Here is a 26,226-nt window from a genome sequence, read left to right as displayed (position 1 = left end):
ACCCGTCTCCGGAACTTGCTGGCACAAACGAAGCTCTAGCAGGCCTGGCCCTCTGACAGAATCACCACTAGCCCAAGACCATTCTGGGGCCCACAGACAAAGCCACCTTCCTTTCTCTGCCAGCACTGGTGTTCTGAAATCCCTTTCCTTTGCCCCTTCCACCCTCATATCTACCAACAGGTGAGAGTGTTTGTAGTGAGAAAACTTATTTTGAAAGAGGTTACAGTGAGAGTTTCAGCTAGATAGTGAAAGAGTGTTTCATGATTGAGTTTATTTTGATTGAGTATATAATGAGGGTTTATAGGGAGAGGATTTATTGGGAGAGAGTTTATAGGGATTGAATTTGTATTTAGTTTATAGTGTTTGAGATTTTAATGTGTTTATAGCGATTGATTGTTTTTATAATGAGAGTTTACAGTTAGAGAGTTGATGTTGAGAGAGATGATAGTGACAGCTTTCCTGAATGAATTTATACTGAGAGAAGTCATAGTGAAAGGATTTACAATGAGGGAATTTATCATGAGAGTTTAAAGTGAAAGTTTTAAATTGTGACTGTTTATTGTGAGAGAGTTTATAGTGAAGGAGTTTGTAGTTTCTGTAGTTTCGGTGTTATGGGTGTCATATTAATGCTAACATGGCATCTGTGCCACTTGCCCTCATTTCCTGCATGGTCTGTGCCAAGCATATCTTGGTGAGGGCATTTGGAGTGTGTGCTGGAAGTATACAGAGTAGGTTGATCATGATGTTAATCAGTGCCTAATGCCGAATGGATGCCAGTGCTAACATTTTGGACCTCATCCCTCTGGTTAACACTTCCTCTTAAATACTCACAATGAGCACGTGTTCAGCAGCAGGAAAGAAACCCCACCAGGGCTATTTAAAAGGATCATCAACAACTTACCGATTATTTTATTGGGGAAGATGGAGCAGAGGCAGCAAATAAGACAAGCTGCTCATAGCAGGAGGAGAAGGATCATCAGTTGAAAAGCTTACCCAGCTAGGGTCTTCCAAGGCCACTTCTCTTCTCTTATCTTTCAATGGCTTTACCATCACTGAATCCCCCACTATCCTGGGGGTTACCATTGACCATAAAGTGAACTGGACTATTCATATAAATACTGTGGCTACAAAAACAGGTCAGAGGCTAGGAATCGTGTAGCAAGTAACTCACCTCCTGACTCCCTAAAGCCTGTCCACCATCTACAAGGCACAAGTCAGGAGTGTGATGGAATACTGGATGAGTGCAGCTCCCACAACACTCAAGCGGCTTGACACCAACCAGGACAAAGCAGTCCGCTTGATTGGCACCACATCCACAAACATTCACTCCCTCCACCACCGTTGCACAGTAGCAGTAGTGTGTACCATCTCCAAGGTGCACTGCAGGAATTCACCAAAGTTCCTTAAATAGCACCTTCCGAACCCATGACCACTACCATCTAGAAGAACAAGGGCAGCAGATAGATGGGAACACCACCAGCTGGAAGTTCCCCTCCAAGTCACTCACCATTTAGACTTGGAAATATATTGCCATTCCTTCACTGACGCTGGGTCAAAATTCTGGAACTCCCTCCCTAACAGCACTGTGGGTGTACCTACATCATGTGGACTGCAGCGGTTCAAGAAGGCAGCTCATCACCACCTTCTCAAGGGTAACTAGGGATGGCCTAGCCAGCGAAGCCCATATCCCATGAAGGAATATTTAAAAAAAAAGAGAAAAAGGTTTATGTTAATAGAATTTATAATGAGAGTTTGTTGTGAGGATAGTGTATTTGGCTTTACAGAGAGACTTTACAGTTGGAGAGTTTGTTGAAAGGTTTTAGTTATAATAGAATATGTACTAACAGTTTATTGTCACATATTGTCTCTCCTCCTACCCGTTACTAAAGTTGTTAACTTCTTGCTTGTGTAAAGTTTTGTTTGTATCTTGAATCTTTAGGTACTTGACCCCATAGCCAAGTTTCATGAGTGGTCAGATACTGGGAATGTTAGCTTTGCATTCTTGCATGGAAGGCTGATCCTTCCTTTTTCCAATGTGCAATCCCCCGGATAGGAATCAAGAGAAGGGTCCCTGGCTAAATTCCTCCTCTATACTGCACTCAGGCTTGTCTGATTGTCCTTAAGATCAGCAGACACTAGTTCTCATCGTACCTATGATCAATATCAGAAAAGGACACTAGGACCTGGTCTCTAAAGCTGCAGTCAATTTAACCCTGGATATGTGGGAGGGGTTGTATAATAAAACTAGGACATTTATGAAAAAAAAAAGCAATTGTGGTAGAAGCTTGTCATCATGGCTTGGAAAAGCAGAGTTCTGTTGTTGACCTTTGACCTGCCGAAGTAATGGTTGCAAATACTTATGGATCAGATATTGGCCTTGAGTGTATGAGCTGTATCCAAAAGAGGGAATCGAAACCACAGCTCACCAGAGAATCTGTCAGGCCTGTTACTTGCCAAGCAGCTTTTGAAGTAGGCATCTTGACAACACACACTGCCCCTTTGAAGTGAAGCCCCATGCAGAGACTGTTTATCTTAATGGAAAAGAAATTACAGTGGAATGTCACTATGAATCTCCAGCATCATAAATGAGGGCTGTGGCTGTATACAACTTTTTATAGCTGCTGCCTTATTACAATGGATAACCTTTATTTACTTTCATTAGACTATTAAACAACAAGAGTCTATTAATTTTTCATCTGAAACTCCATCCGAACCCATAAAGCAAACCAGTTGCTTAATTGAGTTCATTTTAATTTCCCTCCAATCGCACTGAATTACTCCAGTGATAAATCAGGGGGACAGGCCTCACCCCCAGTAGAAAGCCTAATTTGCAGCTAATTAGAAAACTGATTCCCACTGAAAGATCAATACCACCACGAATTGGAAATGACTTGCAATCTCCGCGATGGAGACTGAAAGAGCGAGTGAGAGAGAAAGAAAGCATGTGGAGGAAAAGAAAGGATAAACAGCCATGCGTCTGGAGAGTGGGAGGAAAAAAAAATCACTTTTAATCTAATGTAATATTAATCAAGACACTTGCCTTGTTGGCCCTTTTGTTGTTGTGTTTTCATCTTTGTAAAGGTAGCTTTGAGTTGTAGCTGTCGGTTTGCAAAGCTGCTTGATATAGTCAGACGTGTTTTTAAATTCAATGAGTCATCACCCCGCACTCTTGTACTCTGTAGTTTCTCTTTTCAAAACCAGCTCTGCATTGGGGAATTGCTATTATGCATCTGAATGCTATTTAAAAAGGGAACATCCCCAGCAGCTGGGAGACAGTTGTAGGAGAGAATCAGGGGTTAGCTGTTGTTGAACGAGACAAGGCAAGGTCAGTGAGAGGCTACCAAAACATGGCCACTTGGGTCTCTTCACTCGTGGTGCCACGAAACTACATATTTTTAAAAATCCAACCTCCCTCCATCTCTTCCTTATTTCCATGCTTCAATCTCCTTTTGTTCTCCCACCTGATTTGTTGTTCTTCCTTTATTCTTTTGTTTCTCACTCTGTTCCTTTCTCCCTGCTGCCTTTCCCTTTCCTTATTCCATCTATCACTGATGGTCAAGAGTTATTCCACATCACTTGAGTTTTACTTTTGATTCATTTATTATTTCTGTACCTATAACCAAGGTGGTTGTGACAGATTTGTGTCGTAATATTCCGATATAGGATTGCCTTGCTCTCAGTCGAATGGGAACCACATTGGCCCTGAAATTCTAAGACTGGGGAGGACATATCAGTCCAGGGAAGATGGAAAGAGAAATTGGGACAGATCCTGGCTCAGCCAATTTTCTTCCACATTTCAATTGGACCTTAAAGTTCCACTCAGCAAAGCCACCAGTGAATCTTCTCCATGTCAAGGGGCTCTGTCGGACTGAACTCCTTGGCTTCTAAGAGACATCTTGGGTCAAAATCCTGGAACTCCCTTCCTAACAGTGCTGTGGGTGTACCTACACCATGTGGACACAAGAAGGTGGCCCAGCACCACCTTCTCAAGGGCAATTAGGCTTGGGTAATAAATACTGGCCTAGCCAGTGAAGCCTACATCCCGTGAATAAATATAAGAAAAAATGTGAAAGACCTCAGCAGAACTCACTGCTGGGGCCTGGCTGTTTGAGACCTTGTAAAATAATCACTTCAGGAGGTGACGGATTACATTTTTTTCAAATTAAAGTGATCCTATTGGGAAATTAAACATTAAAAATTAAATTTCTATTGTCCATTTGGGCTTCTGGAGGATTTCACTCTTTCTTGGAATGATGATTTGGCTTAGCTCATGGTGTCCACCATGGAAGACATTTTGCTGGATTAAGGCTACCTATTTAGAACTCTTACAGACAGGAGAGGCTTTTATTCCATTTGTCTGACCTGCATTTGCACCCCGGCTCCAGAGGTGAAGGCCTAACCTACTGCTTCACTTTCCTGCTGTGATGCATTTGAACTGAACACTTCACCTGTTATAATGACATGTGAAGTGTACAAGCCTCATACCAGAGATGGGAACTTGTTCTCTCTTTCAGATCCCATTGTAACATCATCAGAACAACACTCATGCTAGCCTGCCTCGTTGGCAGGAGAAAGTGGCTTATTGGTTATTGAATGCCCTTAAATGGTTATTGATGCCCACCACTCAATCTCTGACTACAGTTCAAGTCCCACTCCAGAGACTTGAGCCCTAAATCCAGGCTGGCACTGTAGTTCAGTACTGAGGGACTGCTGCACTGTCAGAGGTGAAATCATTTGGATGAGCATCTATCCTTTTAGGTTGATGTAAAAAATCCCACTATTTTGAAGAAGTGCAAGTAAATATCTCAATCCGATTATCAGTTAAAAGCAATTTCTTACTGCCAGTCTGTTATTTCTTCTAGGTCACTGCCTGCCCATCATTTTCTGTATCTCATTCCCAGCTCTCTGTTACTCTTTGTATCTAATTTCCAGAGACTGTAATCTCTGCATCTCACTCCTAGGTTTTTGTTACTTTCCTTTACCTCTTTCCCAGGTCTCTGCTGTTTATGTCTCACTCTCAGATTCTCTATTATGTCACACTGATGGATTGTAAAGTAATGTTCATTCTCCACCAGCCTCCTCGGAGCAAGCTAAAATGAAGCTCCTGTTTTCGAGAGGAGGAGGAAAAATTATAAAATCACTTGCAAGGAACTCAAAGCAAACTCCTGTCAATTTTCCCTTTGTTACACCTCCCTATTTTTGTGTTTCTGTCAGGCTAATGAGTATTCCCTCTCTGCCCTGGCTTCTGGATTGGAAGATGTCAAAAGCAGCCTCTCAGCTGCTGCCACTCCTGACCTTGGGACCAACGTTTCAGGACCCCAGAGCTACCCAGTTGTGACAGGTAAGATGTCTACTCATCCGCCAGCTCAATAATTAAAAAATGGCAACAAGCACAAAGCGTTGGGCAAAAACATTTACAGTCAGATAACGGAACATTTAAAGGTGCATTGTCATTTTCATTGCAAACGTTTTTGTTGTATTGGATGGACTGTGTTCCTCATGGTCACACAATGGGCGATGCATTCCAACGTGATCTGCATTTGCAAAGATAAAGTTTACACCAAATCCTTCAATACTTCAGGCTCCACAACAGCTCCACTGTCAACGCACACAGTAAAGAGACTAGTGCAGTTGCACTCCGGGAACAGCAAGTGCATTGAGTAGAATTTGTTGGTTTCCTCATGGGGTAACCACCTGACTGGTTTTGAATGGGGGTCTTTCTGGGGCTTTAAAAAAAGCAGAGATTAAAAATGCATTTTTCAATTTGTGAAGAAATCCCTGGGCTATTGTATTAGAATGCATTATTGCGTTTTTTTAACAGTTCAGGTGCTAATTAACTTGTAATAGGTATGGATAGAGGATCATTGGATGGCTGGGGTGGACGATGGGATGGATGACTGATAGGTTGGATAAATGGATAGATGGATGGAGGGATGGATATGTGCATGGATGGTTGGTGGCTTGACTTGTAAGAGATAAATAGTTGGCTGGATAGATTAATGCTTGGGTGATTTGAATGAATGGATGGATAAAAGGTGGCTGGAGGGATGGATGAAAAGATAGATGGATGATTAGATGGTGAATGAATAAGTGGATAGTTGAGGAGATGAATGTGAGGAAGGATGGGTGAATGAGCCGTGGGATACAGTTAGAGTGGAGAATGGAAATGGAGGTGGGTTTTTTTAACAAATTATTTGTGCACAGGATGTGAGCATCACCGGCTGGGCTAGCATTTATTGCTCATCCCTAATTGCCCTTGAGAAGGTGGTGGTGAGCTGCCTTCTTGAACCGTTGCAATCCATGTGAGTGTAGGTACATCCACAGTGCTGTTAGGGAGGGTGTTCCAGGATTTTGATCCAGTGACTGTGAAGGAATGGAGATAGCTCATGGTCAAGACGGTCAGTGGCTTGGAGGGGATTATGTAGGTGGTGGTGTTCCCATGCATCAACTGCCCTTGTCCTTCTAGGTGCTAAAGGTCGTGGGTTTGGAAGGTGCTGTCGAAGGAGAGTTCCTGCAATGCATCTTGTAGATGGTACACACTGCTGTCACTGTACGTTGGTGGTGGAGGGAGTGAATGATGAAAGTGGTGGATGGGGTGCCAATCAAATAGGCTGCTTTGTTCTGGATGGTGTTGTGCTTCTCGAATATTGTTAGAGTTACACTCATCCAGGTGAGTGGAGAGTATTCCATCACACTCCTGACTTACTCACACATCACAGAATTGCCAGCTTTTGACTAGTTCTTGTAGCCACAGTATTTATTTGGTTGGTCTAGTTCAGTTCCTGGTCAATGGTAACCCCCAGGATATTGATGGTGGGGGATTCAGTGATCATAATGCCATTGTGTATCAAGGGGAGATGGTTAGATTATATCTTGTAAGAGATGGTCATTGCCTAGCACTTGTGAGGTGTGAATGTGAATTGTCACTTATCAGCCCAAGCCTGATTATTGTCCAGGTCTTGCTGCATTTGGACCTGGGCTGCTTCAGTATCTGAGGAGTCGTGAATGGTGCTGAACATTGTGCAATCATCAGGAAACATCCCCACTTCTGACCTTATGATTGAAGGAAGGCCATTGAGAAGCAGCTGAAGATGGTTGGGCCTAGGACTTTGCCCTGAGGAACTCCTGCAGTGATGTCTTGGAGCCGAGATGATTGACCTCCAAAACCACTACCATCTTCCTTTGTGCTAGGTTGTGACTCCAAACAGTGGAGTGGTATCCCCCTGGTTCCCGCTGACTTTCTGTTTTGCTAGGGCTCCTTGAGGCCACACTCAGTCAAATACTGCTTTGATATCCAAGACAGCCACTCTTACCTTCCCTCTTGAGGTCAGCTCTTTTGTCCATGTTTGAACCAAGGCTGTAATGTGATCAGGAGCTAAGTAACCCTGGCGGATCCCAAACTGAGAGTCAGTGAGCAGGTTATTGCTGAGTAAATGCCACTTTATAGCACTACTGATGACCCCTTCCATCACTTTACTGATGATCGAGAGTTGACTGATGGGGTGGTAATTGACCAGGTTGGGTTTGTCCTGCTTTTTGTGTACAGGACGTACCTGGGCACATTGTTGGGTAGATACCAATGTTGTCTTTGTACTGGAACAGCTGAGCTAGGGACGCGGCAAATTCTGGAGCACAAGTCTTTAGCAATATTGCCGGAATGTTGTCAAAACCAATAAATTTTGCAGTATCCAGTTTCTTCAATCATTTCTTGATATCAGGTGGAGTGAGTCGAATTGGCTAAAGACTGATATCTGTGATGCTGGGGACCTCCAGAGGAGGCTGAGATGGATCATCCACTCAGCACTTCTGGATGAAAATTGTTGCAAATGCTTCATTCTTGTCTTTTGCACTGATGTGCTGGACTCCCCCATCACTTGGGATGGGACATTTGTGGAGGCTCCTCCTCCAGTTCATTGTTTAATTGACCATTCATGACTGCATGTGGCAGAGTTTAGACCTGATCAATTGGTTATGGGATAGCTTAACTCTTTCTATCGCATGCTGCTTTTGCAGTTTAGCATGCATGTAGTCCTGTATTGTAGCTTTACCTAGTTGGCATCTCATTTTCAGACATTCCATGTGCTGCTCATGGCATGCCCTCCTGCATTCTTCAGTGATGTGCCCAGGTGAGTGGATGGATAGATGGTTGATAAATGAAAGCATGGATGGAGAGTTGGATGAGTTAAGGGATGGACGGATACTTGGGTTGAATAGATGGATTGTGGCAAGAAATAAGGTTGGGTGGATGAGTGAATGGGTAGACAGACACTATGTTGATGGCTGGCTGGACAGAAATGGCTACCTGAATAGGCGGGTCAATAGATGGATTGAGAGGTAGATGGGTGGGTTGATGAGCTGTTGTGTGTAAGATGATTCTTATCTTTCAGGTGAAGAAGAACTGAACCATTTTTTCACATCACAGTTATTGATAAACAATGGCATGGATGTTTCAGAGGTAAATCAGTCCTGCCCATTCAGGAACAACAATCAGCGTCTTCCATATAGATCCTGGCAAGAGCTACATTCTAATTCACATTGTATTTCTGTAAAAAGAGACATGCTGTCTCATCAGGTAACAGTTAACTGCCAAGCTTTTGTTTAAATTCAAACCGGGCAAGTTGACCCTGATTGGTCAAGGCATTGCCATGAGGAATGAGCCAGGGAATGGCTGTCCCTCAAGCTTTTGTTTAGTTGAAAAAGGGGCAAAATGTGGACATGCTCTTTCTGTTGGCAAAGGACGGGTCCCTGTGTGTGAATACATTTGGTTCTAGCAACTGTACGTGAGCCACACTTTGAGCCCGACTGATAATCTTAAATTGGTTGTTAGTGTTATTCTTAGCACAATCGGGATTGTTTAGTAAGTGTTGTCCAATCGCAGAATCGCTTCTATTCTTGAACACTATGTCCTGAGTTTTGCAAGCGTAGGCTGGTTGAGTATGGTCAGTACTTTGCCTGTTGCAAACAGCCAAAGGAATATGTTGTTTGATACTGTTGGGATGTACAGCCTATATCTCTGGCATCACACTGGCTCTAAAATTCATGTATCACATTACTCAATTGTGCTGTAGACAGAACATCTTTTTGGCATGGCGGCTGCATCCTGTTAGTGGCGAATACCACTTGTGTTGCTACTGTTTAGTAGCAGCACGAAACTGCTAGCTTCACCTGTTGCTCAAATTTTTGATACACCATTCTCCTTCCATGAGGGTAATCTGAGGTCAACCGGGTACTTTCCAGGACTGAAAGTGACAGCCTTTGGCCCATTCATGAGTTTGGGCAATATACAGTGAGCAATGATTTGGTCGGCGTAGCCACTATCCCATGGGATATCTTTGATGCGCCCTATTTTGGAATCGAGCTTGCAAGGTAAGCAAATGGCTTGGGCCCTATTTACGAGGTTGCTGATAACGTCAATCTTAGAGCATGTGGAACTGTAGGAATCCCAAGACATATATTGACCAAGGTGGGCTAGTGGTAGACAGTAGTAGAGAATCCATTGGCAGATTTCTCAACTAGCCCATCGAGGATAGGGAGCTTGTTTGACTGCTCCATTTCAAAGATAAATTTGAGTGCAGGATGGAGCCCATTCAGGTGTGTAAGGAAATTCTTACATGCCGCTGCAGATTCAACGATAACAAATGTAACATCCATGTATCAGAAATATGCAAGGGTTAGGAGGTCAGGGCTCATTACGTTAAAGAGACATTTCTCGTAGAAACTGATGAAGATGCTAGTGAGAGCTGCGCCTAAAGGGAATCCTGAGGCACCACCATCTATTTGGGCGTAAATTGTATCATTAAATCTGAACTCAACTGCACAAGTTGCTGAGTTCAAGAGTTTGATGATTACAGATTCAGAAAATGGCAGCGTATCTGAATTGCCATGATATAGTGATGTGATGCAAATGTCTTTGGCTTCCTTGTGTGGTACATTATTGAGCAAGGTAGCAATGTTGAAGAAGCACACGAACACGGCATTGGTATTGGTATAACTACTAACAACCAATTTAAGATTATCAGTCGACCTTACAGTGCTCACTTACGCATGCTAGAAGTTACATGTATTCACACAGAGGGCCTTGTTCTTTGCAAACAAATAGAACATTTCCATGCACTGTACTTTTTCTAACTAAACAAAGCTTGAAACAGCCATTCCCTGGTTCATTCCCCATGCCAACACCTCTACCAATTAGAGTCCACTTCCCAACCAATCAACACCCTCTTCTCATGCAGTATAAATTGTTTTTCCCTTTGAGGTTTGGTATTTTTACAAATCTGTCCTGGTGAGTATAAGATGAAAAGCTTTGCCAGCATGTCTCTTTTATCAGCAATACTCAAGTTTTATACGACCAAGTGACTAATTCACATTGTTAATTGTTTTGAATATTACAGTGGCAAACTGACCACCTTGGCACTAAATGATGTAAAATATCATGTGCTGTTATATTCACTTCCAGGTGGTGTAATCCAAACTTGTAATTATTGCCCTAACTACATCATGTACAATAGAGGTTAACCCTGTTGGCAGAGCCATAGAGACCATGAAAGAATGATTTCAGCCAGAGTGGGAGTTGGTGACTGATAACTGGCTTCAATATCTCTTGGGAGAGTCAAATCGGCTAGAGTGCCTGTTCTTGATCAGTAACCAAATGGTCTGGAAGGTGTACAAATTGGCTGAGGACAGAATTGGACTCAGCTACAGTGCACCCCATGGTACAATGTCTAGCAGGCACACAGTGGGCTGCATTTTCTGGGGGGCGAGATGGCATAGTGGTATTGTCACTGGACCAGAAACCCAGAAGTAATACCCTGGGGACCTGGTTTCAATAAAAACCTGGAATTAAAAATCTGATGATGACCACGAAACCATTGCCAATTGTAACAAAAACCCATCTGGTTCACTAATGTCCTTTAGAAAAGGAAATCTGCTACCCTTACCTGGTCTGGTCTACTTGTGACTCCCCACAGCAATGTGGTTGACTCTTAAATACCCTCATGGACAAGGGAAATTTGGGAATGGGCAACAAATGCTGGCCAAGCCAGCAATGCCCACATCTCATGAACAAATAACAACCAAAAAAATGTTGTCATTTCAATGGGGGTTCTGATGATGGGTTAGAAGCTGGAGGCAATCCTGACTCTGCAGATTATGGGACCTCCAGCTATATTTTACCTCTGTTAGGAAACCATTTAGTTGCCAACGGGTCTGCTGTCCCTTTACATGTGCTGCTGGTCATTTGCACCTGGAAGCAAAGGATGCCTTGGATACAGGCTGCCCTCCCAAACCGCTAAGTGATGCCAGAAGACACAGGGGCCAGGCAGGAAGGACCCAGAGCAGGGAGGCTTGGTGGTGAGAACAGTGGGAGAGTTGTTGCAGGGCGGCCACCCATGGGTCACACAGTGACTGGAAAAGAGGGCTCCCTTCTCCCAAGCCCTCGGAGAGGCCACTTGGGTTCACCAGGCAGTCTCCCCACATGGCAGAGAGCCCACTCGCCACTGGTAAATGACTGGCGACAGTGGGAAGAGGTTATTAATTGGCCACTTAAGTGGCTCAATTGACCTCTGGACAGGAGGGCGATTCTCCACTTTCCCCGCCAATGGTAAAATGGCATGGTGGAACAGGAAGACAATGGGTCCCCTGCCTTTCCTCACCATCTTACACCTCTGCACCTGCCTCGCAGCCTCTGACTAGAGGGCTGGTCAAATCTCACCCAGTATGTAGGCTCCTACATGGTGGAAGTCGACTAAAGGAGAGGTGGCAGTTGTATATAAAACTCAGTGGGTGTAAATTTTGTGCAGACGCTCAGGAATTTGCAGAGATCAGAATTCTGTTCATTCTTGTGAGGTGTTATGGATCCCAGTTCACCACCATGCTCCTGTGAAAGAGATAATCTCATTATTGTTTTTTTTAAATTCTTTTGTTGGAGTGCATGTCATGAAACCTGTTGACCAGAGAGTCTGGAGAGGGATTTCAGAAGCCATGAGTTAAACATGTATGTGAACCTCAGGAGTTGGCTTGGCTGTAATGCTGCATATTAACAATGTGAATCCACAGATTGTAACGCTAAACCTTCAAAAGTGATTGGGAGACAATTGGCTTTCAAAATGAATCTATTTGGAGTTCCTTGTTATTAGGAGAGAAAGGTTTGCATTGACGTGTAAAAAAGTGCTTTACAGCCAATAAAGTAATTTTACGAAGTATAGTCACTGTTGTAATGCAGGACAAGTGCAGCCAATTTGTACATAGTAAGTTCCCACAGTGTGCAATGGTAATGAATCCAAGTCACCTGTATTTTAGCAACATTGGCTGTAGCATAAATACATAGTCATGCCATCACCAAAACCACCTACACCCATTTTGATAGCATCGTCTGAATCTGACCCTGCCTCAGCTCATCTGCTGCTGAAACTCTTCCCTCTGAGACAGCAGGTTGTGGACTCAAGTCCCACTCTGGAGACTTGAGCACAAAATTTGAATGGCAGTGGAATAAGCTCAAGCGACTAAATACTTCTGTTTCTATGTTTCTTCCTAAGAAGCTTGAGGGGCTGAATGGCATTGCCCTGTTTTCCATGTCCCATTGACTGGTCACGGTATATGTCAGGGTACATAGACAATGCTTTCGGGTTCCTTGATTTTGTGTGGATTCTGCGCAATCTGTAAAAAGCACAGATTATACCACCGAAAGCTTAATTGTCCAATCAGTAAAGTCTGAATGGGCCAATGTGAATCAAAACTATGTTCCACATGTACCTTCAATAATTTTGCTTTTGGAATGATTGTAAAAGGTTGAGGAGAAGAACCTAATCTTAAAACTGATCAGAATTTGTGGTTTGAGTGAACTAACGAGGGAATAATGGGAAAATAATCCAGATACAAAAATAGAACCAAAACACAAGGAACAGGAAGATAAAATTAAAGATAAAGTTTTTGTTGTTTAGTCAGTGAATGTCTCTTGTGAGACTAGCGTGGAAACCAGTGATAGGGAAGAGCATGAAGCCCAGGCACTAGATGTGAAACACCTCAACCACAAGGGAAGAAATGGCCCTTTATTTTCTGTTCTGGCCTAACCTGTTAGTCAGATTGTCAACCCAGATATTTATAAAATGAGGAGTCCCTTTGTCACATAGCCGCACCATATCATTTCAGAGTTCAATCAGCCCTCTTTGCGACAGAGTGCATTTACTGTCACTTTTTTGATGGTTCGTGTATAATTATGTGAATTTTAATAAAGCACTCTCACATTAACCTGTCAGCTGTACATTATTGTGTTTAACCCTCTGCGTGCCAGTTCATCTGCTGTCCTTGTACCTTTGTTCAGTGATAATGTAGGGCCCAGTTCATCTTCTGACTATTTGCCATGCATTTTGCATGATGTTAGATCACAATCATTAAAACCACAGTAGGGAAGTTACTGCAGCCTAGAGAACAAAACAACCCAGAACAGATGATTCCAGATTTGATCCCTCAGTTGTGTTGATATGATATGAGCCTTTTTAAAAAAAAAATTGTTCATGGGATGTGGGCATTGCTGGCTAGACAAGCATTAATTGCACAAAATCTAGGTTGACACTCCAGTACAGTACAGAGGGAGTGCTGCACTGCTGGAGGTGCAGCTTTTCAGGTGAGACATTGAACTGAGGCCCTGTGTGTCCTCTCAGGTGGTCCTAAAAGGGCCCATGACACCATTTTGACAAAGAGCCAGGGGAGTTTTTCCCACATATCCTGACCAACAGCAACAACAATTGGTGTATACTACCTTCAATGCAGTAAAATATCCCAAGATGCTTCACAGAGCATTGTTAAACAAAATTTGACACTGAACCAAAACAGGAAATTTTAGGACAGGTGAGAAAAGCTTCGTCAAAGATATAGTCAAAGGAAATAGTTAGAGGAGGAGAGAAAGTTAGAGAGGTGAAGAGATTTAGGACACAATAACAAAAATAGCTGGAAAAACTCAGCAGGTCTGACAGCATCTGCGGAGAGGAACACAATTAATGTTTCGAGTCCGAATGACTCTTCATCAGAAGAGATATAGGGTTGGACTTCCAGAGCTTGGGGCTTACACATCTGTAAGCACAGCTACAAATAATGGAGTGATTAAAATTGGGTCGTGCAAGAGGCCAGAACTGGAGGAGTGCAGAAAGCACAGAGGATCGTTGGGCTGGAGGAGGTCACAGAGATAGGGATGGGTGAGATCATGGAGGTCTTTGAAATCAAGGGTGAGAATTTTAAATGGAAGCATTGCTGGTCCCCCTCAGTATTGATTATCCCCCCACCAACCTCAATTTGATGACATCTGCAAATTAAGAAATTTTGTTTCTGATACCAGTGCCCAAGTCATTAATATAAATTGTAAACAGCAGTTGTCCCATCACTAATCCTTGTGTATCCCCATTTCCCACCTTCTGCCACTCTGAATAACACCCCTTTACACCTACTCTCTGTTTTCTGACTTGAGGTCAGCTAGCTATTCTGCAACTTATCCCCTTTCTTGGCATTCTCTGACCTTATTCATTAGTTTATTATGTGGTATCTTATCAAAGGCCTTCTGAAAATCCAGATCAAATTCCATTTACCACCTTACCCTTGTCTCCTCTCCCTGTTACCTCTTCAAAAATTTCAAGAAGTTGGTCAGGCAAGACTCTTTTTTGAAATCCATAGACGCATTGATAGCTACAACACAGTAGGCTATTTGGCCCATTGTGTCCAAGCAGTTCAACAGAAGTCTGACGACATTAATCTCATTTTCCCGCGCTTGGCCCATAGCCCTGGAGGCTATGGCAATGCAAGTGAATACCTAAATGCTTGTTAAGTGTTATGAGAGTTTCTGACTCAACTACCCTTTCAGGCAGTGAGTTCCAGACTCCCACCACCCTCTGGGTGAAAACATTTCTCCTCAACTCCCCTCTTAGCCTTCTACCTCTTACCTTAAATCATTGGCCCCTGGTTATTGAACCCTCTACTAATGGAAAAAGTGCCTCCCTATTCGCCCTATCTATGCCCCTCATAATCTTATACACCTGTATCAGATCCCCCCTCAAACTTTGCTACTCCAAGGAAAACAACCCCTGCTGACTACTCATTTTTATTTTTGGCGGCTGGATTTCTGCTATTCTCTCCTTTCTTAGGGATTCCATTAGTGATTCACTTGTTTGTCCTTACACAGATGTTGGGGATAGAGTACACAGCCCAGATTTGACCACCTACTCTCCCAGCTTCCAACTTTTTCCCACAGGCTGCACAAGGTCTCAGATTAAATGCCTTACAAAAATCAATGAAAATATTGTTAGTGGTTTTTCGCTGAGCGTTCCAATGATCTGAATTCTTAAACATAGCCAGATTCTATCTGATATATTTCTCACAAGATTAGCCTCTAGCCTGTTCCTTCCTGACTCCTCCACAATTTCCAGGGCATGCAATACATGTGCAGTCCCAACCTGATGACCCACCTATAGGAGCACTGGTAGCTGTGAGGTTGTTCAGCCATCTGAGGGCTCAGTGCAGCCCCTCCCGTTGTATTTGAAAACTTTGGCTGTGTTTAGAAATATTGAAGGTATGCACAACTCAAACAGAATCTTATTCACCTACCTCAGAGTGAGGTCAATTGGTGGCTTCTAGCCCTATTCTCCAATTTCCTTCCATTCCTGCCCCTGGTGGAACTTTGGGGAATACAACTAGAATACTGTCAATGATTTCCATATCACTGTGAGCTGGGTGAGGCAGCATGGGCTCCATTTCTTCCCTATCGCCTGTTACTTTAAGGTCTTCTGTCTGTGCCGCAGACTCATCCTTGCAGGTGAATCTTTGGCACAGTTGTTGGGGATCAGACAGCAACAGAATGGTCTCTTTCCAAACACCGAAGGTGCCCTCACTGGTTGTTGGAGACCACTAGATTTTTCACTCACTAGCATTGGCTCAGAGGAACCCTTCTGATCATAACTGACAACGGAAAAACAACTTGGAATCATTTCTGTGTATTTGCAGGTGAATGCAACCCACTGAGCCTTTTCATTTCTTAACGGTCCTCCTGATTTCTCGATGCGCTGCAACATAATCTATCTTTACAGTGTTGCTCGACGCACCATTTTAAGGACCCCCTGTTTTCAGTCCACAGCTCTTGTTCCCTTTGTTTGACAGGACACCGACCAAGCAGGTTCAAGCTTCAGGTTGTCGATGACTTCAGCTGCAGAGGAAAGAAAATCATTAGGCACATCATTCATCATCAGTTCTGCCCATCAGCAGACGCACAAAACCCAATCCCAAACTTCATGGTTGGCAATTTTTTTCTTGTTGCTGAATGCCTTGGCTTGATTGCTTGTGCAGATGGTATCAGCTACTCCAGCTTGGCAGTAACCCTTTGTATTCATGAATAACATGGGGACCCGACTTAATGACAGGCAGAATTATTTATGTCGGAATGGCAGTCCTGTACTGCATATAATGCCAGCCTACATCGTCCTGTGACTCTGTGTCATGGGACCTGGTTCGTTCTCTGTATCTCCTGCCTCTTACAATGGGTTGATTCACTAAGTCCTTTCCCAGAGATTGGGTTCATCCATCCCCAGCAAGCCCTGTCTTTCTCTCCTCTGCCCCCCTCTCTGTTGATTGGTAACATTCATCCATGCCCTGTCTCACAGGATTGGAGGAGCTGCCAGTCATCGTTTGCCAATTTAAAATGGAGGTCAAAAGGTGACTCATGCGATCCACAATCCCCCACCTGTCAGAAATCACATTATCCTGTGTGAGTCAACCAGAGGCAGAAAGTTAGTTTAGTAGATGGTGCACAAGGTGCATGTACAGGGTGGTGTGACGAAGGTGATGAAGCTGAATGTCTGCTCAGGTTATATGGGTGTTTTGTTTGGATCTTCACTCAGCCGTAACACATTGGCTGAGCCAAGAGATGTCATAGGATTACAAGAGGAGTTAAATATGGAATGTGAAGTAAAGGGAGAATAAATTACATTGGATGGAAAGGATTATATTGCCAACAGCAGAACTCATGGACAATAGACAAGAACCATGTTGCATCCAATGGGCAGCCCTCCAAAAAGCTCCAACCTATTTCTATCACAATTGCCCTTCTCTATTTTATTAGTAAACTTTTCTTTGTCTTGGGACAAGGGCATCACTGACAAGTCCCACATTTATTGTCCACTCTCAGCTGCTCTCAAGGTGTTGGTGGGCTCTCTTCTTGAACCTCTGCAGTCTGCATGGTGAAGATGCTCCCACTGTGCTGTTACATACAGAGTTCCAAGGTTTTAACCCAGAGATGATGAAGGAACGATTATGCATGTTCAAGTCAGGATGGTGTGTGCCTTGGAACTGATGGGGTTCCCATGCACCTACTGCCCTTGTCCTTCTAGGTGGTGGAAGCTGTTGGCTTGGAAGGTGCTGTTGAAGAAGCCTTGTTGACTAGCTGCACCGGAAACAGTAGATAGTACACATGGCAGACACACTGTTCTGGTAATTTTCTGCCTGTCTATTAACCCTCAAGATGGTATGGCACTTATTCAAATGATTGTTTACTGAACTATGCCACATGCTGCACGCAAAAGGAACATGTCCAGGCATTGCACCATTTTTGAATTAAACAAAAGTTTGGGGGGGCGCCAATAGTCCTCTGGTGTATTCTCCATGGCAATACTTCAACCAATCAGGGTCGACTTGCTAACCAATCAGCACCCTTATGTCATGCAGTATAAATTGTTGCTCCCTTTGAAATTTGGCATTCTTGTGTTTGTCCTGATGAGTGTGAGACAAAAATCTGCGACAGCTTGTCTCTTTTTCAACAATAAAGTTAGTAGATTGAGGTTTGTGGTAGCTTTGAGTCTTTCAATACAGTTCCCCCCCTCTCCCAGGAGTGGAAATGAAACCCCAGATGGACTGTTGCCCTTGTGGCCTGAGCCAGTCAGTAATCTTGACCACCCAGGTATACTTCGAGTTCTGGATTAATAGCACAAATGTTGCCAAAGGTGCTAAAGATGACATGCTTCTAGAAATGTTTTCAGTGTCAATTAAAATGACTGAGGTTATCGATCTTGTTGATTTTATATTGTAGAGATTAGCATAATCCATTTAAAATAAATGACTCGTGAACTCCTTATTACTGATACAGAAAGCATCTGGAGCTCTTTTGAACTGGCGATATGATTGGCAGTATGACGTGCTCTACATAAGTTGAACACCACGTGTATGAAATGGGGAAACAATTTTTAATATACTCAACAAGGGATCCTCAATTTTAAGCTATAATATTCCTTTGCTGGAACAATCAGGCTGTCTAAATGTGTTATAGTTAAGAGCCCTCAGGGAAGCTACATCCGGGAGAAAGGAAGAGAAAGATATGCTGAGAGAGTTACACGAAAGAGGTGGGAGATCTTTAGAGTTTTGTTAGGCTAAAGGTTATGGAACCAAGACAGCTGGATGGAGTTAAAGAGACAGATCAGCCATGATCTAAATGAATAGTGGAACAAGCACAAAGAGCTGAATGGTTTCCTCCTGTTTCAAGTGATTCTGTGGAGCATAAACAATAGCATAGACCAGTTGGGGCCAAAGGGCCTGTTTCTGTGCTATATGCAGTTCTAGCACTGCAGAATAGTTCAGTAAACCACTACTGATGTTAATAGTCTCTTCAATGAGACACCATCCTCCACAGTTAGAGCCTGTTCCACCATTTATTTAGATCATGGCTGATGTCTCTTTAACTCCATCCAGCTGTCTTGGTTCCACAACCTTTAGTACACCTGCTTTACAAATCTCTAAAATTCCCCTGCCCTCTTTTGTGTAACTCTGCCACGTGGTCTATCGCGAGAAACTTCAGTGTTCAATTGCAAGGGGAACTGACAGAGAGCTCTACTTTTAGAAGTACTGTGGCATCTGAATGGGGAAGGGGAGTGTCCCGCATGTTATTTTTCAATAGTTATCAGCTTGCTTATCAGCTGGTAGCAACTCCCAGTTGGATGTTGATTCCTTCCTGTCCCATCCAGGACTTGAGCATCCAAACCTAGGCTGTCACTGCAGCCCTGTATTGCACTGTCAGAGGTTTATAGGGTGAACTAAACTCAGGATCTAAACTCGAGGATCTGTTTGGCTGTTCAGGGGAATGTACAAGATTCCATGGCTCTATTCAAGGCAAAGCAAGGATTTCTCTGATATCCTGGTGAAAATTCATCCCTCAATCAGCAAGATCAAAAGAGATTAACTGAACCTTCATTTGATTACTGTTCGTCTGGCCTGACTTTGTGTAAATTGGTTGCCTATATGCCATGGGCTGCACCTCAAAAATAAATCATTGGCCATAATGCACTTTCTAGGTTCAGTATGTGATCCAGTTCACTGTTGACGCTGGTCCATTCCTCTTGCAAGTATTAGATTTTTCAGCAATATTTTGAGGACCTGAAAGATGTGATGTGACTATAGGCTCTTTGTTGAGTCCTATTGATGGAGACATTTATTTTGTTTTATAAAAGTACAGTCTCCTTTCAAAAGACCCATTGGCTGAATTTTTCCCACGTCAGGCGGGCGCAGTGGGAGCAGATAGGGGCAGTCGTGGAGCTGCCCGCCACCCCCGATCGGCTCTGCACTGCCACCCGCGATCGGCTCTGCACCGCCATATTATGCGGCGGGCCGCCCAGTATAATACGGTAATGCTCACCGCTACCTGTGCGGGTGGGGGGGGGGAGGGAGAGTCGGGTCCTGTGCTCTTTCGCACATGCACGTGAAAGAGCACTTCAGTCCCTCAGAGGCACGGAGCTGCCTCAGGGAGATTGAAGCGCTTTTGAAAGCAATAAATAAAACCAATAAAAATTATTGAAACACGTCCCCTCATGTGACTGTGTCACACGAGGGTGGGACATGTTTTTATTTTTCAGAAAAACTTGCTGTTTAATTCATGAAAGCTTTAGGAAACCTCATCCCGCTTGTGGATGAGGTTTCCTAAAGAACATAAAGGCCGCTTGGCCTTTTTGCCTGCCCGCCAACCTGGACAGACATTAATTAATGGCCTTAATAGGCCTATCAATTATCGGCCGGTGCACAATCGACTCTGGCGCGCGCCCGCCAAATGAATCATCGCGAGACAGCGCATTGACTTTGGGACCCACACCCAACATCATCACGCGTCATTTAACACGCCGGCATGTCAGGCCCCATCCCCCGCACACTGACTGACCATTATTCCTTTCCTGTTCCATACAGTAATGCACTCTGTAGAACATGACGGAAAACTGTAAGTTAGTTTGTAGGTGCCAGTTTGTCCTGCATGAATAGAGATGGAGAGTGTAAACAGGATGCCTACCAGGCCAGATGATATGTTCTGTCAGGGTAGAGATTGAGGCTAACGCTAACTAACCGGTTAAGTTGTTTTAGCCATTGCCATTATAGTACACTCTTCCCCTCCCCAGTTAGATGACAGTGTTCCCTTTAAGGCATCAAACACTAATCTTTAGAAAGCAAAGGTGATTGTGGCAAGTTTAAAATCAGGCTTTTTGAAAAATCTAATACCTTTCAGAGGCAATGACCAGATTATCTCATGAACATTGTGTCGCTTCATGTGTGGGCTCTGGAAAGGTAATAGCCAAAGGGTGTACTCCCAAGACTGGAGGAATGATTGCATGTTGGATATCTCTGAGATGCTTGTCAAATCACAGGCAGAAAATTGCCATTATATTGTTGGAATGCCATGTTGAATAAACAAAAGGCGGAATTGTCCCAGATTTGCACTAAGCGTGGTAGCGGGCGTGTAAAATGATGTTTCACCCGTCAGCTGCAATGGTGGCTTTTCACTCCATGTAGTCCCGAACCCGCCACGTTAATTAATCCATTCCTGGGAAACAAGCTGTTTCCATGGCGGGCAGGCTCTCATTCGCCCACCACGCCATCATCTCATTGTTTCATCACGCTGGGCACCATGTTTAAAGTGCAGCCACATGCACACCTCTCAGTGCTTCCAGCCCAGGACTACTGCAAAGAAGGAATGGCCCTGAAAGGCAAAAAGACCACAGCCCCCAGGTTCAATGTCGCGTCCCTCGAGTGCCTTTTGGACACAGTGGAGGCTCGCCGTGATTTACTCTACCCCCACTCTGGCCGCAGGATGGCAGCAACATCACCAATCTGGCTTGGGAGGCGGTGTTAGCTGTGGTCAGTGCCAACGTCCTTCAAAAGAGGACAGCCACCCAATGCCGCAAGAGGATGAATGATCTCCTCCATTCCTATGGGGTAAGTCACTCTTCTCACACTCTCAGCTCACGGACTCACAAACCCATCACACATCCACAGGGATCTCACTCACTGCCAGTTCAAGGGGCATCACCATTCACTGTCTCACACTCACTGTCATTGTCCTCATCCTGCCCACGGGACCACTCACCACCCACACATGCCAGGCAAATTTATCATCTGGCCTGGCAGGCATCCTGCTTACACTCTCCCCATCTCTATTCATGCAGGACAAGCTGGCACACAACAAGAGGGAGAGGTCACAGGCTGGTGGAGGAATGCCTGAAATCAAGGTTCTCACAGACTTTGAAAACAGAGCCATGCAGCTGGCCGGTGATGACCGGGACCATTCCTGTGCTGACGGTGAGGTTGGCGGCGCTCAACCAAGTAAGGATCCAGCAGTGCAACATCCATCAGACAACCATGCTGTGAATGATGTGTCCTGTTTCACAGGCCACTGCCATACACTAATTATCTCCCCTGGCTTTCGCAGGCACATCTGGGAAACTGCCAAGAGAGTCCATGACCCAGGGCCTCCAATCAAGACCCAAAGAAACCTTTGAAGAGGAATCTGGAGGCACCCTCCCTGAAGTCCCGTCACAGTGCTCACCCACACCCTCCACCAGCGCAGAAACACACACTTTGGTGGGATCTAGCTTTAGAGTAGCCACGGGATTACAATCTGGTGGGCACATCGCACTGTCTGATCCACAGCAGGTGGAGGCAGGGACTTCCCAGATGTCCAGCACCTGGAGGACTGCTGGGGGCTAGAAATTTGCTGAGTCTGAATCAGATGAAGAGCCTCTGGACTTGGTCATGTCACAGTTGCTGGAGCTGCAAAGGCAAGCTCGGGAATATCAGGAAGGGATGTCTGCTGCACTCTTCAGATTGCAAGGCATAATGGAGGAGTCCATCTGTCTTCTGAGGTGATAGCACCGGAATGCCAATGCACCGAGTTCAGCACTGGCAAGATGGCAGCCGCCATGGAGACCTTGGTCCAGGATGTCACTCCTGCATGGGCTCAACTCCATCGCTGATGCCATAGTTGGCCTCCAACAGGGTGCGGGGCAGCTTGATCTCACTCCAGCTACCCCATCTCCTCAAGGAGTCAGCCAGGGGACCTTGGGCAACCATATGGGGTAGGATCAGCATCCATGGAATGTCCATCTAAACTGAAACCCCTCTTCCTGTGACCTCAGCAGCTCCAGCTCCACCGGCCAAGGAGGATGCCACTACCATAGCAGGACCTCGAAAGTAGGCCGGGACCCTCCAGATGTCAGCCTTCCAGAGGACGCCCATCCAGGTCATCACAGACAGAGTGTCACAGTCAGCAGGCTGCCTCCACCTCTACTGTGGATGTCAGGGGAGCACCAAGACAGAGCAGCAGGGTTAGGAAAGTTAAGATGTAACTCTTTCGAGTACAAACCAGTTTCCATCTGTTTCAGATGAAGTTACATTGTTCCACAGTTTGCCATTGTGAGATTTAAACTCTTGATCTTGGGGTTACAAACCCAGTACCATAACCACTTGGCTATTTAGGCCAAGCTCGAAAGTTAAGATGTAACTCTTTCGAGTACAAACTCATTTCCATCTGTTCCTATTCAGATGAAGTTACATTGTTTCATAGTTTGCCATTGTGAGATTTGTACTCTTGATCTTGGGGTTACAAGCCCAGGTGTTAATCACATGCATATACTGTTCACTATTGTCAATATATTAACTCCCAAGAATGTCTCCCTGCCTGTGACTCCTTGTTCTGATGAGCAGTGTTCATGTCACTCAGATGTGAAACCTTTCTGCACAAGGTAAAGGCAGGTGTCTCAGTCCAGGGTCTCTTCTCTGTGCCGTGTGCAACCTTCAGACCAAAGTGATGGTCCAGCCTCACACCCCCTGGACACATTACTGATGCCTGCACCTCAATGGTGCTGGTCATTGCTGCCAGAATGTCGTGGGCAGGTGTCACAGAGTTCCCTCATTCTCTCTGTGTGCTCTCAGCACCCCATCTCATCAGCATCTGTGACCAGTGATGCTGTGCTCCTGAAGGGTTCAGGTACTGAAGGCTGGCAAAGGACCAGGTGCTTTTAAAGTTTTTAAAGGCTGCATCTCTATGATATGACCCTGATCACAAAGTGCAAGCAAACTGCCCTCAGCCAGACAGGACATCCTCAGAGGCTATGTGAAGAAATATGGAGTGTCCTCACTGCATGTCATCATCATTCTCCTGCAATCGAGTGACTATTAGGGCCTCCAGTGCATCTCCATGACAGGAGCATTCTCACAGAGTGTATGTGCGCTGCTACAAGCTAAACTAGAGTCAAACATTCACAGAGGCTATGTGAGGATCTATGGTGTCTCCTCACTGCAAGTCGTCATCATCCTCCACGAATTTAGCAGCTCTGAGGGCCTCCAGAGCATCTGCCTTGTCTGGCCAGTGTGATCGCCTCATCACCATCATCGTCACCTTCAAGGACCTCCTCACATTCATCACCATCAGCGTCCTCATCGGAGGAGACCTCCAGCTCCTCCATCTCCTCAGCCAGCTCCTCTGTTGCAGCGCCAGGTTGTAAAGGGTGTAGCAGGTGACGGCGATGTGTGATACCCTCTGTGGACTGTATTGCAGGCTCCACCAGACCAGTCCAGGCACCGGAACCTATCTTCAGCATCCCAATGGTCTGTTCCACTAAGTTGCAAATTGCAGCATGAGCCTCACATGTGTGGGTGGAGGCTTGTGATATCCCACAGGGGTCACCTGTGGAGCCCTGAAAGGAGCGACTGGTGTAGAAATTGAGTGCCACGGTCACTTTCACAGCCACTGGCAGTGGATGCCCTCCTTGTCCCCGTGGCACCAAATCCTTCAGCAGGTGGCATATATGATTGACCAGTTCCCTGGACATACACAGTCTTCGGCGACACTGGTTCTTGGTCATCTGCAGGAATGAAAGGCGGTGTCTATAGACCCTGGGTCTAGCTCGGCGCCGACCAGTGACGGCTCACTGTGGCTCTTCGGTGGTGTGTGCGAGAGCCCCAACTGCCCCTTCTTCCTGAGGCTGCTGCTCCCACCTCTGCACAGCCAGGCACCTCCGTCACTCTGTCCTCCATCGTCTTCACTCTCTGTACGCCACGAGGCATACAGCTAGCTCACCAGGCTCCGTGATCCTGATCTACTCCTGCAGGATGAAATATAGAGATGTGTGGGTTAGCAAGGGGTGTACTAGGAACCTCTCTTGGTTAAGTCTGAAGGCCTCTTAACTCACCCTGGAAAGTGCTGGCCATTGCTTGAATGGTCAGAGTTTAGTGCGCTGCTTGGCTGCCCGAAACCCCACCCACCTCCGCCCCTCTCCACCTGACCGATTGGTAGCAGCTTTGCCCATTGGACTGCAGGCTGTGCTCTCAGCTCAGGTACAGGCATTCTCCTAACCCCCACTGCAAGGCTGCCCTGTTAGCTTGAACCATGGGGGACACTGGTCCAAACCGGGATGATGACATTGCAAGGGGCTGTGAGTGTCTCCACCAGTGACTGCACCATGGCCAGCTTTAGCAAGGAGATTATACAATGTACCCAAACGTCCAACTGTCCTGCAGTCCACTAAAATGCTCATTAGTTTGCAGTCTGTTCCCAATGGGTGAAAAGCTCTGGAGCACTTGATGGCACTTTGAAGTCTCTACATTGCTCATGTGGGCAGATATTCAAGACACTTGACTCCAATCATATCAATGTGGCTGTGTCTGAACTGCGCCTCTGCCCCGCATATGCTTATGCACTACCTCCAACCACAGGCCAGCCCTTGACCGCCACCTCCCACTCCCCTCCACCAATGCTTGAAGTCCAACAGGCGACCCGGGCAAGAGCTCCACAACGTTACTGTGCAATCACCTCCGAGTTCCCCTCAAAGTGCAGCCTGCCAGGTGCAAGCCTTTTATATGTTGTTGTGAAACAGTCGCTGTGTAATCACCTCTGATGTGGGCGGATGATCCAACGCGGGGTGGGGGGTGGGGTGGTGGTGTGGGGTTGGGGGGGGATGTCGTGGAATGATTCCAGCGGACTGGACTTACAATAATACGCAGATGTATTACAATGAGGTTCCGGACGTCTGATGGTGGGAAAAGGCCATTGGCGGGCAGTGCGGACGATCGCAAACTGGTTTCAGGATGTCGTGAAACCGATGTTTGGCCTTCCCATCATATCGCCCACTCATGCCACCCGACGCCAGTGGGCACAGTCGATGCCGCCCAAGGTCCTTCATGCGGAACAGCTACTGAGATTGGAAAGAGTGGCAGAGTCGGAGAGGTCAGTAGGTCGGGATTAGGAGAAACCAATCTTGCATTTGAAAAGTTTGGGAGGAGGATAAGGCTGCTTTGGATGGAGCGGGTGTTGGGGATAGGCTTAGAGAAGAAGTTCCACAGGCTTGAGGTCCAGGGAAAAAAAGAGTTAGAACAGAGAAGAGAGAAGATTGGATGACGAACAGAGGAACTAAACAGGTTTACAGTGTTGGAGAGATAGATTTCAAAGGATGCCAAAAAGAGTCAAATGAAGAAGGAGAAGTAGTCAAAAATAACTTAGGGATTATCCAGGATATCGGGACATCCTCACAGAATTTGGCATCTTCACATCCTGGAAGTGATGTAGAGGAAGGTCATAATTATAAGGAAAGGTCAGAAAAATGTACACTCTTCAGCCTTGAAATGAGATGGACAAGATGGTACCTTAAGAGGCATCAAGTGAACTGGAGAAAGATAATATTGAGCAATATTTTGGGCGCAGCTCACGGGAACATTGGGACAAACTGGGAAAAAGGCATGATTAATGGCAGGAGGTGCTTCACACAAAGAATAATCCATGCGCAGAATGATATTCTGGGCAGGGTAATGGAGGCTAACATTCTAGAATCATTCTAGGGGTAGCGAGAGATTGTGATAAAGAGAAACTGTGGTTCCTATCAAAGGCTGACCTAGAATAGACCTTTCTTTATCTTTGTGACCATGAGAGGCTATGGTAATTTTAATTTAATT

General features: G+C 45.2%; 1 protein-coding gene across 5 annotated transcripts in view; it reads left to right on the top strand.

The window, feature by feature from the left end:
- LOC121270827 (paired box protein Pax-2) overlaps nucleotides 1–26,226 on the top strand; it is a 307,118-nt gene that overhangs the window by 256,986 nt on the left and 23,906 nt on the right. For all 5 annotated transcript variants that reach the window (XM_041176299.1, XM_041176298.1, XM_041176302.1 and 2 more), the window contains one exon: nucleotides 5,215–5,341. In XM_041176299.1, the coding sequence (XP_041032233.1) occupies nucleotides 5,215–5,341 (127 nt within the window). The remainder of the gene's footprint in view (nucleotides 1–5,214; nucleotides 5,342–26,226) is intronic.

The sequence above is a fragment of the Carcharodon carcharias genome, chromosome 28 (genome assembly GCF_017639515.1).
Source record: "Carcharodon carcharias isolate sCarCar2 chromosome 28, sCarCar2.pri, whole genome shotgun sequence".
In the NCBI taxonomy this organism is placed as follows: domain Eukaryota; kingdom Metazoa; phylum Chordata; class Chondrichthyes; order Lamniformes; family Lamnidae; genus Carcharodon; species Carcharodon carcharias.
Note: the sequence above shows the minus strand (reverse complement) of the source record. Positions and strands in the feature narration are given on the sequence as shown.